Source organism: Antedon bifida, chromosome 2 (genome assembly GCF_963402885.1).
Source record: "Antedon bifida chromosome 2, ecAntBifi1.1, whole genome shotgun sequence".
NCBI lineage: Eukaryota > Metazoa > Echinodermata > Crinoidea > Comatulida > Antedonidae > Antedon > Antedon bifida.
This window is the reverse complement of record NC_136227.1, coordinates 1,159,199-1,174,062: the sequence shown is the minus strand read 5'-3', so window position 1 is coordinate 1,174,062 and position 14,864 is coordinate 1,159,199. Positions and strand designations below refer to the sequence as shown.

General features: G+C 33.2%; 2 protein-coding genes across 3 annotated transcripts; one reads left to right on the top strand and one right to left on the bottom strand.

Annotated features, from left to right (window-relative positions):
- Positions 1 to 271: 271 nt before the first annotated feature.
- On the bottom strand, positions 272 to 5,360 carry LOC144835278 (developmentally-regulated GTP-binding protein 1). 2 transcript variants are annotated; one of them, XM_078690348.1, is made up of 11 exons: positions 5,214 to 5,360; positions 4,607 to 4,727; positions 4,276 to 4,320; positions 3,744 to 3,874; positions 3,268 to 3,337; positions 2,917 to 3,016; positions 2,282 to 2,537; positions 1,784 to 1,896; positions 1,243 to 1,365; positions 866 to 961; positions 272 to 634 (listed from the first exon to the last, which is right to left on the bottom strand). In XM_078690348.1, exons 1-11 carry the CDS (start codon positions 5,250 to 5,252, stop codon positions 628 to 630), a joined length of 1,101 nt encoding a protein of 366 aa, XP_078546474.1. In that variant the 5' UTR covers positions 5,253 to 5,360; the 3' UTR covers positions 272 to 627. The 2 variants fall into 2 exon arrangements, with proteins under 2 accessions (XP_078546474.1, XP_078546475.1); XM_078690349.1 differs by lacking the exon at positions 272 to 634 and having other exon boundaries at positions 862 to 961; positions 5,214 to 5,342.
- A 168-nt stretch (positions 5,361 to 5,528) lies between these two features.
- Positions 5,529 to 8,889, top strand: LOC144835277 (pseudouridylate synthase RPUSD4, mitochondrial-like). Its single transcript, XM_078690347.1, has 9 exons — positions 5,529 to 6,083; positions 6,270 to 6,401; positions 6,507 to 6,551; positions 7,150 to 7,354; positions 7,470 to 7,504; positions 7,591 to 7,640; positions 7,727 to 7,871; positions 8,212 to 8,309; positions 8,542 to 8,889. Exons 1-9 carry the CDS (start codon positions 5,654 to 5,656, stop codon positions 8,728 to 8,730), a joined length of 1,329 nt encoding a protein of 442 aa, XP_078546473.1. The 5' UTR covers positions 5,529 to 5,653; the 3' UTR covers positions 8,731 to 8,889.
- Positions 8,890 to 14,864: the final 5,975 nt, after the last annotated feature.

Sequence of the window (14,864 nt, the reverse complement as noted above, 5' to 3'; positions counted from 1 at the left end):
ATTCCCTAAAGAAATACCCAAAATTCATTGTCATACATAGACCAAAAAGTTATGTCGAAAAAGTTCTCAAACTTTTAATTTATTTAAAAGTGTACTAGAAAGTGGTTCTAGGACAATTACATATCTCTTTATTGTCAAAATGTAAAATAATAATATTAATAATTAATGTGCTATATATTTTGGATTAATGCTGTAATAGTACACAGCAGTATGTATAATATACTACTACTACTACATTTTTCCTTAAATAATAGAAATAAATGACAATTCATAAAGATATTTGTGTTATTTATTTTATTGTTAACATTGTCAGGTACAATACTGAATATCAATAACAACGTTTAATATAGTTACATTCTTTAAATCCTCCTACTTACAGATAAAATTTCAAAATAATTCAAAATCACTGCAAGTTTCAGTAACCACATTAAAGTAATATAATACTTGTTGAAAATCATATTTAATATATCGTACACATTATTTTACTCGAGTGGTACAGTACAATAATTTAAATTAAATCCTTGTTCAACTTCTCAATGTAGCTTCTATATCACATCTCCCGTATTGTAAAGTTGAGTCTTGATATATAGTGACTTTGAATTGACACTGCTTGCTGGATATTAATAACTAAATTCTGTCAAAACAAAAAGAGATTAAAACATTATTATTGATTACTACTTGGAAAATGTTTTATATTTGTTGAAAACAAATCTTTAATTAGAGTCAATTTATTCTGGTAGCTTACTTTTAAATTTGTGAAAATAAGATGAGATAAGATAATTCTTAATTGTCATTTAAGGGGCGAACTGATGACAAACAAATGTTAAGGCAACAAGGATTTATTTACTGTTTTTAAAATACTTACCTTTTTACAATCTGTATAACATCCTCGTCATTAAGTTCATGTTCTCTGCCGACCTTCTGTGGATTGTGTTTAACTGACGACCCCCATACTAACGCACTGTGAAAGAAAATTATTAAAATTACTATAAGACATCATAATATTTGACTGCAAAACAAAATGATTAAAATTAATAAAGATCTCCATACTAAAGCCCAGTCTACATTATCAAACTAGTTTGACAAAAAAGTGTGCCCAAATATGGTAGTGATATGATGTCATATATGGGCACATCACATTTTTTTGACACATAAAGTTTGATGGTGTATACAGAGCTTGCCAACCATATTACATTTGTTTGCTACAGAAACTAGGAATTCACCGATAAACATCAAACTTACTATTTCAGTTCTTTTAAAATAGATTTGTGTAGATTGTTGCAGAAATCTTCCACTGTTGTCTGGTCAGTTTTTAACACCACTGGTGCTTCATAGTCCGGTAACTGTCCCTTTGGTTTTGTGTAGCTATAATGATAAAAGTGACATCACAATAAACTATTAATTATTATCAGTCTATTGTTTAAAAAAATGAACAGTGAGTTGTTTTTATCGTCTCAAAAACTTTTGAGACTAAAAATTATTTTTGAAATTTTTGAAAAAACTAAAATTATTTAAAAAAAAAAAATTATAAAACCAAATATAAAACCAAAATCAATTGTTTGTAACACCCTGCATGGCTAATTGTTTATATCTCATTTACATACTTATGAATAGACTGTAGTTATAATTGTCTGCCTTTGGACTTTTGGATCATTCCTGATGATGATCAAATAAAGATCGAAACGTTGTATCATGGCTTGCCTCTCGTTATTTGGAGTCAGTTTTATACTATGTTACTTAAAACCAAAATTACTATGTAAAATACTGTGAAAATAACACATACATTCTAACAAGAGTCAGGTACTGCCAAATTTTCTCTAGTAAATCATCAAAGTTCCATTTGTGGTGAGCAGAAATTGGTACACAATGTGGGATCTTGTAAATGATATCAAGTTCCTGAAAAAAAAAAGTGGTAGTTAATTTATTTATTTTGTTTTCTTTCAGTAGGGTGGCCCTCTCAGTAATAAAATAAAAACTGCTCCGAGGGTTCCTATGACACAAAAAAATAAATTTAAAACAACTTAAACTGAAACTAAACTAATTTAATAGCCTACTTCACTGTATCAACTGGTAGCAATATATCTAGTATGAAAAATGCAGTACCAACAGCAAGCTTATGCTAAATCAAACATTCATTATTGTTATTGATGTAAGATCTAGAAACAGGAATATGTAATTTAAATGTCAATCCTCTCAAACCTGAACTTGCTCTTGTTTGTACACCCATACCTTTTGTAAACTGGACTAACAAAACATTTTAATATTTATTTATCATATTTACCTCAATAGAAATTTGATCAATCTTGTTAAGTACATATATACATGGGATGTAAGCTCGGTTTCCTTCGATTACGTCAATCAACTCATCTGCTGATGCGTCGTGACGTAGCGTGATATCTGCGTTGTGGATGCGATATTCTGATAAAATGCTTTTTACGGTGTCTAGATCAAGTTGTGATTGGGCACATGTGGCCGTTAGATTTATTCCACCTTTGTCTTTCTTTCGGTACGATATATTAGGAGGCTTCTTATTCAACCTGATCATAAATAAAATTAATGCAACTGGATTTAATCATGTACAAAAAAAGAAAATATATTTTGCTCTTTTTAAAAAAGCTGTTTGCAGTTTCCAAAATACTATACCTTTGGTTTCATATTTATGATTTAGTTCTATTTTTCAAATTCATACATTCTAGGCGTTGTTTACTGTCCTGATGACGAGAATAGTTTCTCGAAACATGTCACATTTTAAGGCAGTTTGCCTTTTTATTAAATGCCTCGCTATAGTCATTTTAACTCATACATTCTGCTTTTCAAGGTCATTAGGTTAAATATTCAGCTATTAAAGGATTAATTACAAACTACTAAAACGAATTTTAAAATGTGCTCGTTGTTGAGGTTGACAAATGTCCTTACCTGATTCCAAAGCCTTCCAACTCATGTTCAATCAATTTCTTGTGTTTGAGTGGCTTTAGTACATCTAATACAATCAATATTAAACTGCAAGTCCTTGCAACTACAAGAAAGAAAAAAAAACACATATTCATCATGTATTGGTTACCTCCATCATTTCTTTACACACTTCTCAATAATATGATGTGTTATTATAAAGAATAGTATTATAAACCCAGTATTAACTTGAAAAATGAAATACTGTATTGTATCACAAAATTTGGCCAAACCAGAGAGGGTGAAATTAACAGAATTTTAGACATCATTATTTCTATAGTAAACAATGGGTAAGAAATAATAGATGCTACTACTGACCTGCAATGACCTGTCTACCACGACCTTTACCATCCTTAGCTCCTTCAATAATACCTGGCAAATCAAGTAACTGTAAAAACAACACAAAATTGACAGACAACAGACAAATCTTCATTCTATCTAAGTCTACTGTACACATGAACATGACATTCTCAATTCTTATACACTAAATTGAATTCATGAGTTGAGTTAATTGAATTGTGGGATATACAGAGGGAGTTATTAACCTGGTCAATGGGACAAAATATTCTAAAGATACATGCAATTGGATAGAGTAGCTGTTTGTAAAGCTCTGTCTACACTATCAAAAAAAGTAAATAAATAATAAATGTGCCTAAATATGGTAGTATATGCTCAAACATGGCAGTGATATGACGTCATCATGTCTATATATGGGCAAATCACATTTTTTTATCACAAAAAGTTTGATAATGTAGACAGAGCTTTAGGAATTAGAGACAGAGTGTGTGTATTACCTGTATTTTGGCACCCTTGTACCTGATGACACCAGGCACTGTAGTAAGTGTTGTAAACTCATAAGCTGCAACCTCTGAGTAGACACCGGCGAGGTTGCTGAGAAGTGTAGACTTACCAACTGACGGGAAACCTAAAGGATATTATTTTACATTTAATGTAAAGATTATGCAAATAGGTTTTCTGTGTTAGAGCAAACAACAAAATGAACAGTTATTATGTATGTTAATTCATTCATTCTGAGACAACATGGAAACCTAATTTAATTAAATTCACATAGAAAATCAAGAATCTAGGTTACAACCATCTCATCATGCATAATAACTTAAATAAAGGAGCCTTAATGAAAGCATAACTTGTAATGAATAGCTTCCTCAGTTCATTCATTTTGACACTTAACCTGCAAACCACCTCCTCATGCAGGCACCCCAACGTCAGTATGTCTGTTATTGTATCTATGCCTGTCTGTCTATGTACAGTACTGTAAATTCAAATCCAACTACATTATTGTGTATTTGGTAATTTTACACTAACCTACAAAACCTATTCGAGCATCTCCAGTTTTAGCAACATCAAAACCTAAAGAATAAAAAAAAATATATAATTAAATATACACAACATAAACAATTTGAATTTTATGCCTTTTGGATGTGTTTTCTACTATTTTAACCTTCTTATTTTAAGTGTTTTGTATTTGTTGTTTTGCCCTGCATATGCTTTGTTACATTCTTATGTTTTTTATTGAAATATAGGATGATTTTACTTGATTCATTAAATTATTGCTAGCCATATATATTATATGCACGTCATAAGTTGTTTGTTGTTGATATAGCTGTACGTACTGTATAGCATGATATTTCCTTACCTTCACCAGCTGGACCAGAGCCGCCTTTTGGTGTAATTAATTCCCTTCTCAGTTTGGCAAGACGTGCTTTAAGTAAACCTAAATGACTGCTTGTTGCTTTATTTCGCTGAGTTCGAGCCATCTGAAAAGAATAATTGATAGTGTAGTGAAGAAGAGTCTAATTATGATATTTTAATTGGAGTAAAGCATTACACAGTTAACACAAACTCTGCTTACTTTGAATTTGGCATTATTATGGAGCAAAACCAGATAAAAAAGTTTTAATATTATTATTAATAATTATCCAAAACTAAACAGTATTCTTACGAATCGTATTAAACATAAATAAAGTCTTAAAAGATTAATATTTGTACAAATATTAGGATGTATTTGATAAGTTTTTTTTTATGATCCATAAAACTCTACCTGTGACACCTATCTACACTCATACTTAACTAGCCTAACCTATCCTCATCTCCATGATGGAAGGATCAATCCATGCGGCACACACACCGTCACAGCTGCCCTCCATCCATTCTCATCATATGGACTTTTTAGGCTAAAAATAAACTAATTGTTACTACAAAAAAAGTCCTTAACATATATCAAAAAGTTTGTCAATACTTACTTCTGCCTCGATCTCAGCAATCTTCTCCAAAATACCCATTGTTAATAAACAAAAGTAAAACTTAGGCTAGGCCTACCCACACTTCGCGGTGCTGCACCGTTTTCACAACAGACGTCCAATCCTCATAAACTTTAGTAAAATGAAAATTTGAAAAACAAAATTATTTTTTAAAATTATTTTATTTTCAATAAAATAATTGCACTACACATACAAATATTTTTAAGCTAACATTAATTGCAATTTCCGATAATATAATTAGCATACTTAAAAGAAGAAGAAACTTTCATAAATAATAATTCCCAGAATGCATTGTAATTCAATATGTCTGCGCCCATGGCCTGAAAAATGCTGATTGAGTTTATGAATATAATTTTTACAAAACATACAGTTTCACTTGTTAATGACATTTATTCTGTAATTTATGTAATCAACCTATTATAATGAACTTATTTCGTAACTTTCGTGTGTTTATACGCTTGAATTCACATATAAATTCGTGTGTACTTTCTAGATGTCAATTGAGTACCGGAGGTGTAGTTTTTGTACCTAGGAAACTACCATTTAGGGTGCCTAAAGAAACTTTTTCAGAGGGCCAAGACCCATTTGTCCGGTCGACAATTAAACCACAGAACAATGACAATCATGAATCATCAGACTCAAATATTTTCACTGATAGTAACATTTCTACACATGATTTAAAAATAAATGACAACTTCAGAGGAATAGAAGAAGAGGAAAATACAATTTACATTAAATTTGATGGTACAGAAAAGAAAAAAATTAAAGATCCAGAAAAACAAAAACCATCAGAACTATCCCCGGCCAAAGCTGCCGCAATGAATGTCCGAGACAGTTTACGAAGTGAAACTGGTAATGAAAGTCTAAAATGTACCAATTCAATTTACAAACTACTAAAATTTCACAATTTAAATAAATAAAGTGTGATAGTTTTACAAAAGTTCATAGAAAATAAAAATATTAAACATACACATTATGGCTATATTTTTCATTTCTGCATTTAACATTTTAAATCAAATTCTCTTTTATTTACTGTAGTTACAAGTAGCAAGAATACTGGCTTTGACAGTAAAGGGTTTAAAATTTACACAGATACAGTGCCGGATTTAAAGAGGTTGCCTCCAGCAAAAGTGACAAGTATTCTCAAATCAAGAATAATTTACAATGAAGGTGAATGAATCTTGCATTTTAGCAACTTGCAATGACAAACTGTTGATGCTCTATATTTACTCGCAAACTTATACAACAGACTCTTTCTTTTCTTTTTTTTATCAGGTGAAATTCTTGCAATAGACAAGCCGTATGGATTGCCATGTCATGGTACTTTGTTTTTTTAATAAACTTATACGATCAGTAGTATTTAGTAAAACAAGAAATTCACATTAATACATTTAATCTTGAAATAAAGCTCTGTCTATACTATCAAACTTTATGCGACAAAAAAATGTGATGTCATATCACTACTGTACCATATTTAGGCATATCACTACCATATTTGGGTACATCTCACTTTTTTTGTCAAACTAGTTTGATACTGTAGACCAGGGAAAAGTGTTCACTCTTCCCTGTTTAGGCAGAGCTTTAAAACATGGTATTTGTAGCGCAGAAGAAATTCACATTAATACATCATGTAATCTTAAAGTAAGGTAGTACTGTACTTTCCAGAAAAGTATTTAGTCACTGGTACTGTTTTCTTGATCTTCTGGACAGGTTAAGACCTCCCTCTGTATATCCCACTATTCACTAAGTCAACTCATGAATTCAATTTACTGTATAATAATTGAGACTGTCGTGTTCATGTGACAGTAGTTAGACGGTAGTAGATTGAATGAAGAATTTAAAAGGAATATTTTAATACCCAACCTATCACACAACTAAAAATTAATTAATTAAAGAAATTAATATCTTAATATTTCAGGAGGACCAGGGGTTGTGAATAATATTGAGGAGCTGTTGCCCCGATTGGCTAAAATGTTACCAGGACAACAAGAAGACTTGACACTTCACATGGTACACAGGCTGGACAAGGAGACTACTGGTGTGATGCTATTTGCGAAAACAGAAGAAATGAAATTAACATTACAGGCAATGTTTAGAAATCATGTGATCAGTAAAAAATATTGGTAAGGAAAAATAGAATAGTTTTTGTTAAAGTTTAATATTCCGTAATGTGTTCTGTTTTCTTTATTTATCAAGTCCACCATAAACTAAAAATAAAAATGTCTTTTTAATTTTCAGGGTTATTACAGTAGGTGTTCCAGAACCAACTAAAGGTAAATTTATTTCAAATGCAATTCAAATTATTTATTCAATATAATTTATGAAAGAAAGTTATTTAATGATCCATTTTTTTTTATAGGAATATTAGACATCCCAATGATTGAGAAAGAAGTTGAAGGAAAGCACAGGGTAAAGTTGAACCTATTTCTATAAGTGCTTCATACTTTTTTTACATCTCAGAATATCCTTTACCTTTTATTTGAACTATTTTCTAGATGAGTTTAAAACCTGATATCGGCGATGTCTACAAAAATCTATGGCAAAAAAAGAGCAGATCTTTTGGTACAAAGGCTGTGTCAAAGTTCAGAGTTCTGGATGATAATGGTACTGCTGCCCTCGTCGAAGTTCAAGCTGTTACAGGTGAAGAAAAAGTTTATATCGCTATTATCCAAAATTTATTGTACAATTTTCTTTATTCTTATTATTTTAGGGGTCATTGTGAGACAAGTTTTACCTCTAATTTTGATCCCTAAGATGGTCTTATATTAATTGTTGTTTATTGAAATATTGTTTGTTATATGTTGTTTGTAATGACCATTTTAAATAAATGTTTATTGAAACTTGAAAACTTTTTAAAATCATAATTAATCTTATTTACAGGTGAAGACAAAGTTTATATCACTATTTATCCAAAGCATCTTAAATTTGCCTTTAAAGTCGTCATATTTTCTTTTTAAATCATAATTCATGTTATTTACAGGTGTGAAACACCAGGTACGATGTCACATGGCGTTTGGTTTGGGTTGCCCCATTCTAGGGGATCATAAATACTCGCATTTCAATAAAATTGCGCCACAAGTAAGCAAATCATTCTAGATTTAAACCTGTTAGTAGACTCGGGAATTACTCGTGTAGAATGAGTGAAGCTTCCTGGATAGTTTGAATATTCAAATACGAAACTGAAAACTTTCAAACAAACGTAAAATTCAGAAGTAAACTTCAAAACCACAGGAGTGGTACAGGAAAAATTGCCTAACACATATTTCTTTTTGTTTAATGTCAACGTCAACGCATTTTTTATTCTTTACAGAAACTTCCAGTTGAAATGCTTCAGCGATTTAGACTCCGACAGGCCAAAGTTCGCACAATGCCGATGCACCTTCATGCTCACCAGATATTTTTACCGGAAATCTATCAGGGTCGCAATCTCTCCATCACAACTCGGCTACCACAGTTTTTTAACAAAAACTTGTCGTATCTGAAACTTAAGGTTTCATAAGAATTATAGGACATTTGATTTGAATGTGAAAACTTTTCAATGGGAATTTGTGAAGATGAAAGTATTGACTTCATGACAATAGAACTTTGCTTTGCTACAAAATATAATTATATTCAAGATGAACAAATAACGTTCGAAATATTGGCTTGCCTCACATATTTGGAGTTTGTTTTATATTATCATACAACAAACGGTTCTTAATATTTATAAAAATATAAATTTATAACACAAACATGTATATGGTTCAACATGACGACACAATCATGTATATGGTTCAACATGACGACACAAACATGTATATGGTTCAACATGACGACACAATCATGTATATGGTTCAACATGACGACACAAACATGTATATGGTTCAACATGACGACACAAACATGTATATGGTTCAACATGACGACACAAACATGTATATGGTTCAACATGACGACACAATCATGTATATGGTTCAACATGACGACACAATCATGTATATGGTTCAACATGACGACACAATCATGTATATGGTTCAACATGACGACACAAACATGTATATGGTTCAACATGACGACACAAACATGTATATGGTTCAACATGACGACACAATCATGTATATGGTTCAACATGACGACACAAACATGTATATGGTTCAACATGACGACACAATCATGTATATGGTTCAACATGACGACACAATCATGTATATGGTTCAACATGACGACACAAACATGTATATGGTTCAACATGACGACACAATCATGTATATGGTTCAACATGACGACACAAACATGTATATGGTTCAACATGACGACACAATCATGTATATGGTTCAACATGACGACACAAACATGTATATGGTTCAACATGACGACACAAACATGTATATGGTTCAACATGACGACACAATCATGTATATGGTTCAACATGACGACACAAACATGTATATGGTTCAACATGACGACACAAACATGTATATGGTTCAACATGACGACACAAACATGTATATGGTTCAACATGACGACACAAACATGTATATGGTTCAACATGACGACACAATCATGTATATGGTTCAACATGACGACACAAACATGTATATGGTTCAACATGACGACACAAACATGTATATGGTTCAACATGACGACACAATCATGTATATGGTTCAACATGACGACACAAACATGTATATGGTTCAACATGACGACACAAACATGTATATGGTTCAACATGACGACACAATCATGTATATGGTTCAACATGACGACACAATCATGTATATGGTTCAACATGACGACACAAACATGTATATGGTTCAACATGACGACACAAACATGTATATGGTTCAACATGACGACACAAACATGTATATGGTTCAACATGACGACACAATCATGTATATGGTTCAACATGACGACACAATCATGTATATGGTTCAACATGACGACACAAACATGTATATGGTTCAACATGACGACACAAACATGTATATGGTTCAACATGACGACACAATCATGTATATGGTTCAACATGACGACACAAACATGTATATGGTTCAACATGACGACACAAACATGTATATGGTTCAACATGACGACACAAACATGTATATGGTTCAACATGACGACACAATCATGTATATGGTTCAACATGACGACACAATCATGTATATGGTTCAACATGACGACACAATCATGTATATGGTTCAACATGACGACACAATCATGTATATGGTTCAACATGACGACACAATCATGTATATGGTTCAACATGACGACACAATCATGTATATGGTTCAACATGACGACACAAACATGTATATGGTTCAACATGACGACACAAACATGTATATGGTTCAACATGACGACACAATCATGTATATGGTTCAACATGACGACACAATCATGTATATGGTTCAACATGACGACACAATCATGTATATGGTTCAACATGACGACACAATCATGTATATGGTTCAACATGACGACACAATCATGTATATGGTTCAACATGACGACACAATCATGTATATGGTTCAACATGACGACACAAACATGTATATGGTTCAACATGACGACACAATCATGTATATGGTTCAACATGACGACACAAACATGTATATGGTTCAACATGACGACACAATCATGTATATGGTTCAACATGACGACACAAACATGTATATGGTTCAACATGACGACACAAACATGTATATGGTTCAACATGACGACACAAACATGTATATGGTTCAACATGACGACACAATCATGTATATGGTTCAACATGACGACACAATCATGTATATGGTTCAACATGACGACACAATCATGTATATGGTTCAACATGACGACACAAACATGTATATGGTTCAACATGACGACACAAACATGTATATGGTTCAACATGACGACACAATCATGTATATGGTTCAACATGACGACACAAACATGTATATGGTTCAACATGACGACACAATCATGTATATGGTTCAACATGACGACACAATCATGTATATGGTTCAACATGACGACACAAACATGTATATGGTTCAACATGACGACACAATCATGTATATGGTTCAACATGACGACACAAACATGTATATGGTTCAACATGACGACACAATCATGTATATGGTTCAACATGACGACACAAACATGTATATGGTTCAACATGACGACACAAACATGTATATGGTTCAACATGACGACACAATCATGTATATGGTTCAACATGACGACACAAACATGTATATGGTTCAACATGACGACACAAACATGTATATGGTTCAACATGACGACACAAACATGTATATGGTTCAACATGACGACACAAACATGTATATGGTTCAACATGACGACACAATCATGTATATGGTTCAACATGACGACACAAACATGTATATGGTTCAACATGACGACACAAACATGTATATGGTTCAACATGACGACACAATCATGTATATGGTTCAACATGACGACACAAACATGTATATGGTTCAACATGACGACACAAACATGTATATGGTTCAACATGACGACACAATCATGTATATGGTTCAACATGACGACACAATCATGTATATGGTTCAACATGACGACACAAACATGTATATGGTTCAACATGACGACACAAACATGTATATGGTTCAACATGACGACACAAACATGTATATGGTTCAACATGACGACACAATCATGTATATGGTTCAACATGACGACACAATCATGTATATGGTTCAACATGACGACACAAACATGTATATGGTTCAACATGACGACACAAACATGTATATGGTTCAACATGACGACACAATCATGTATATGGTTCAACATGACGACACAAACATGTATATGGTTCAACATGACGACACAAACATGTATATGGTTCAACATGACGACACAAACATGTATATGGTTCAACATGACGACACAATCATGTATATGGTTCAACATGACGACACAATCATGTATATGGTTCAACATGACGACACAATCATGTATATGGTTCAACATGACGACACAATCATGTATATGGTTCAACATGACGACACAATCATGTATATGGTTCAACATGACGACACAATCATGTATATGGTTCAACATGACGACACAAACATGTATATGGTTCAACATGACGACACAAACATGTATATGGTTCAACATGACGACACAATCATGTATATGGTTCAACATGACGACACAATCATGTATATGGTTCAACATGACGACACAATCATGTATATGGTTCAACATGACGACACAATCATGTATATGGTTCAACATGACGACACAATCATGTATATGGTTCAACATGACGACACAATCATGTATATGGTTCAACATGACGACACAAACATGTATATGGTTCAACATGACGACACAATCATGTATATGGTTCAACATGACGACACAATCATGTATATGGTTCAACATGACGACACAATCATGTATATGGTTCAACATGACGACACAAACATGTATATGGTTCAACATGACGACACAATCATGTATATGGTTCAACATGACGACACAATCATGTATATGGTTCAACATGACGACACAATCATGTATATGGTTCAACATGACGACACAAACATGTATATGGTTCAACATGACGACACAAACATGTATATGGTTCAACATGACGACACAATCATGTATATGGTTCAACATGACGACACAATCATGTATATGGTTCAACATGACGACACAAACATGTATATGGTTCAACATGACGACACAAACATGTATATGGTTCAACATGACGACACAATCATGTATATGGTTCAACATGACGACACAATCATGTATATGGTTCAACATGACGACACAAACATGTATATGGTTCAACATGACGACACAATCATGTATATGGTTCAACATGACGACACAATCATGTATATGGTTCAACATGACGACACAAACATGTATATGGTTCAACATGACGACACAAACATGTATATGGTTCAACATGACGACACAATCATGTATATGGTTCAACATGACGACACAAACATGTATATGGTTCAACATGACGACACAAACATGTATATGGTTCAACATGACGACACAAACATGTATATGGTTCAACATGACGACACAAACATGTATATGGTTCAACATGACGACACAATCATGTATATGGTTCAACATGACGACACAAACATGTATATGGTTCAACATGACGACACAAACATGTATATGGTTCAACATGACGACACAATCATGTATATGGTTCAACATGACGACACAAACATGTATATGGTTCAACATGACGACACAAACATGTATATGGTTCAACATGACGACACAATCATGTATATGGTTCAACATGACGACACAATCATGTATATGGTTCAACATGACGACACAAACATGTATATGGTTCAACATGACGACACAAACATGTATATGGTTCAACATGACGACACAAACATGTATATGGTTCAACATGACGACACAATCATGTATATGGTTCAACATGACGACACAATCATGTATATGGTTCAACATGACGACACAAACATGTATATGGTTCAACATGACGACACAAACATGTATATGGTTCAACATGACGACACAATCATGTATATGGTTCAACATGACGACACAAACATGTATATGGTTCAACATGACGACACAAACATGTATATGGTTCAACATGACGACACAAACATGTATATGGTTCAACATGACGACACAATCATGTATATGGTTCAACATGACGACACAATCATGTATATGGTTCAACATGACGACACAATCATGTATATGGTTCAACATGACGACACAATCATGTATATGGTTCAACATGACGACACAATCATGTATATGGTTCAACATGACGACACAATCATGTATATGGTTCAACATGACGACACAAACATGTATATGGTTCAACATGACGACACAAACATGTATATGGTTCAACATGACGACACAATCATGTATATGGTTCAACATGACGACACAATCATGTATATGGTTCAACATGACGACACAATCATGTATATGGTTCAACATGACGACACAATCATGTATATGGTTCAACATGACGACACAATCATGTATATGGTTCAACATGACGACACAATCATGTATATGGTTCAACATGACGACACAAACATGTATATGGTTCAACATGACGACACAATCATGTATATGGTTCAACATGACGACACAATCATGTATATGGTTCAACATGACGACACAATCATGTATATGGTTCAACATGACGACACAAACATGTATATGGTTCAACATGACGACACAATCATGTATATGGTTCAACATGACGACACAATCATGTATATGGTTCAACATGACGACACAATCATGTATATGGTTCAACATGACGACACAAACATGTATATGGTTCAACATGACGACACAAACATGTATATGGTTCAACATGACGACACAATCATGTATATGGTTCAACATGACGACACAATCATGTATATGGTTCAACATGACGACACAAACATGTATATGGTTCAACATGACGACACAAACATGTATATGGTTCAACATGACGACACAATCATGTATATGGTTCAACATGACGACACAATCATGTATATGGTTCAACATGACGACACAAACATGTATATGGTTCAACATGACGACACAATCATGTATATGGTTCAACATGAC

Bases quoted from the DNA above. Each gene is read 5' to 3' on its own strand.
- LOC144835278 (XM_078690348.1), bottom strand. From the start codon at position 5,252: ATGGGTATTTTGGAGAAGATTGCTGAGATCGAGGCAGAA. The intron at 3,017-3,267 runs GTCAGTAGTAGC...TCTTTCTTGTAG, and splicing joins TGGTAGACAGGTCATTGCAG to TTGCAAGGACTTGCAGTTTA. The intron at 2,538-2,916 runs GTAAGGACATTT...ATTTATGATCAG, and splicing joins TTGGAAGGCTTTGGAATCAG to GTTGAATAAGAAGCCTCCTA.
- LOC144835277 (XM_078690347.1), top strand. From the start codon at position 5,654: ATGAACTTATTTCGTAACTTTCGTGTGTTTATACGCTTGAATTCACAT. The intron at 7,355-7,469 runs GTAAGGAAAAAT...TTTAATTTTCAG, and splicing joins GTGATCAGTAAAAAATATTG to GGTTATTACAGTAGGTGTTC. The intron at 7,872-8,211 runs GTGAAGAAAAAG...TGTTATTTACAG, and splicing joins CGAAGTTCAAGCTGTTACAG to GTGTGAAACACCAGGTACGA.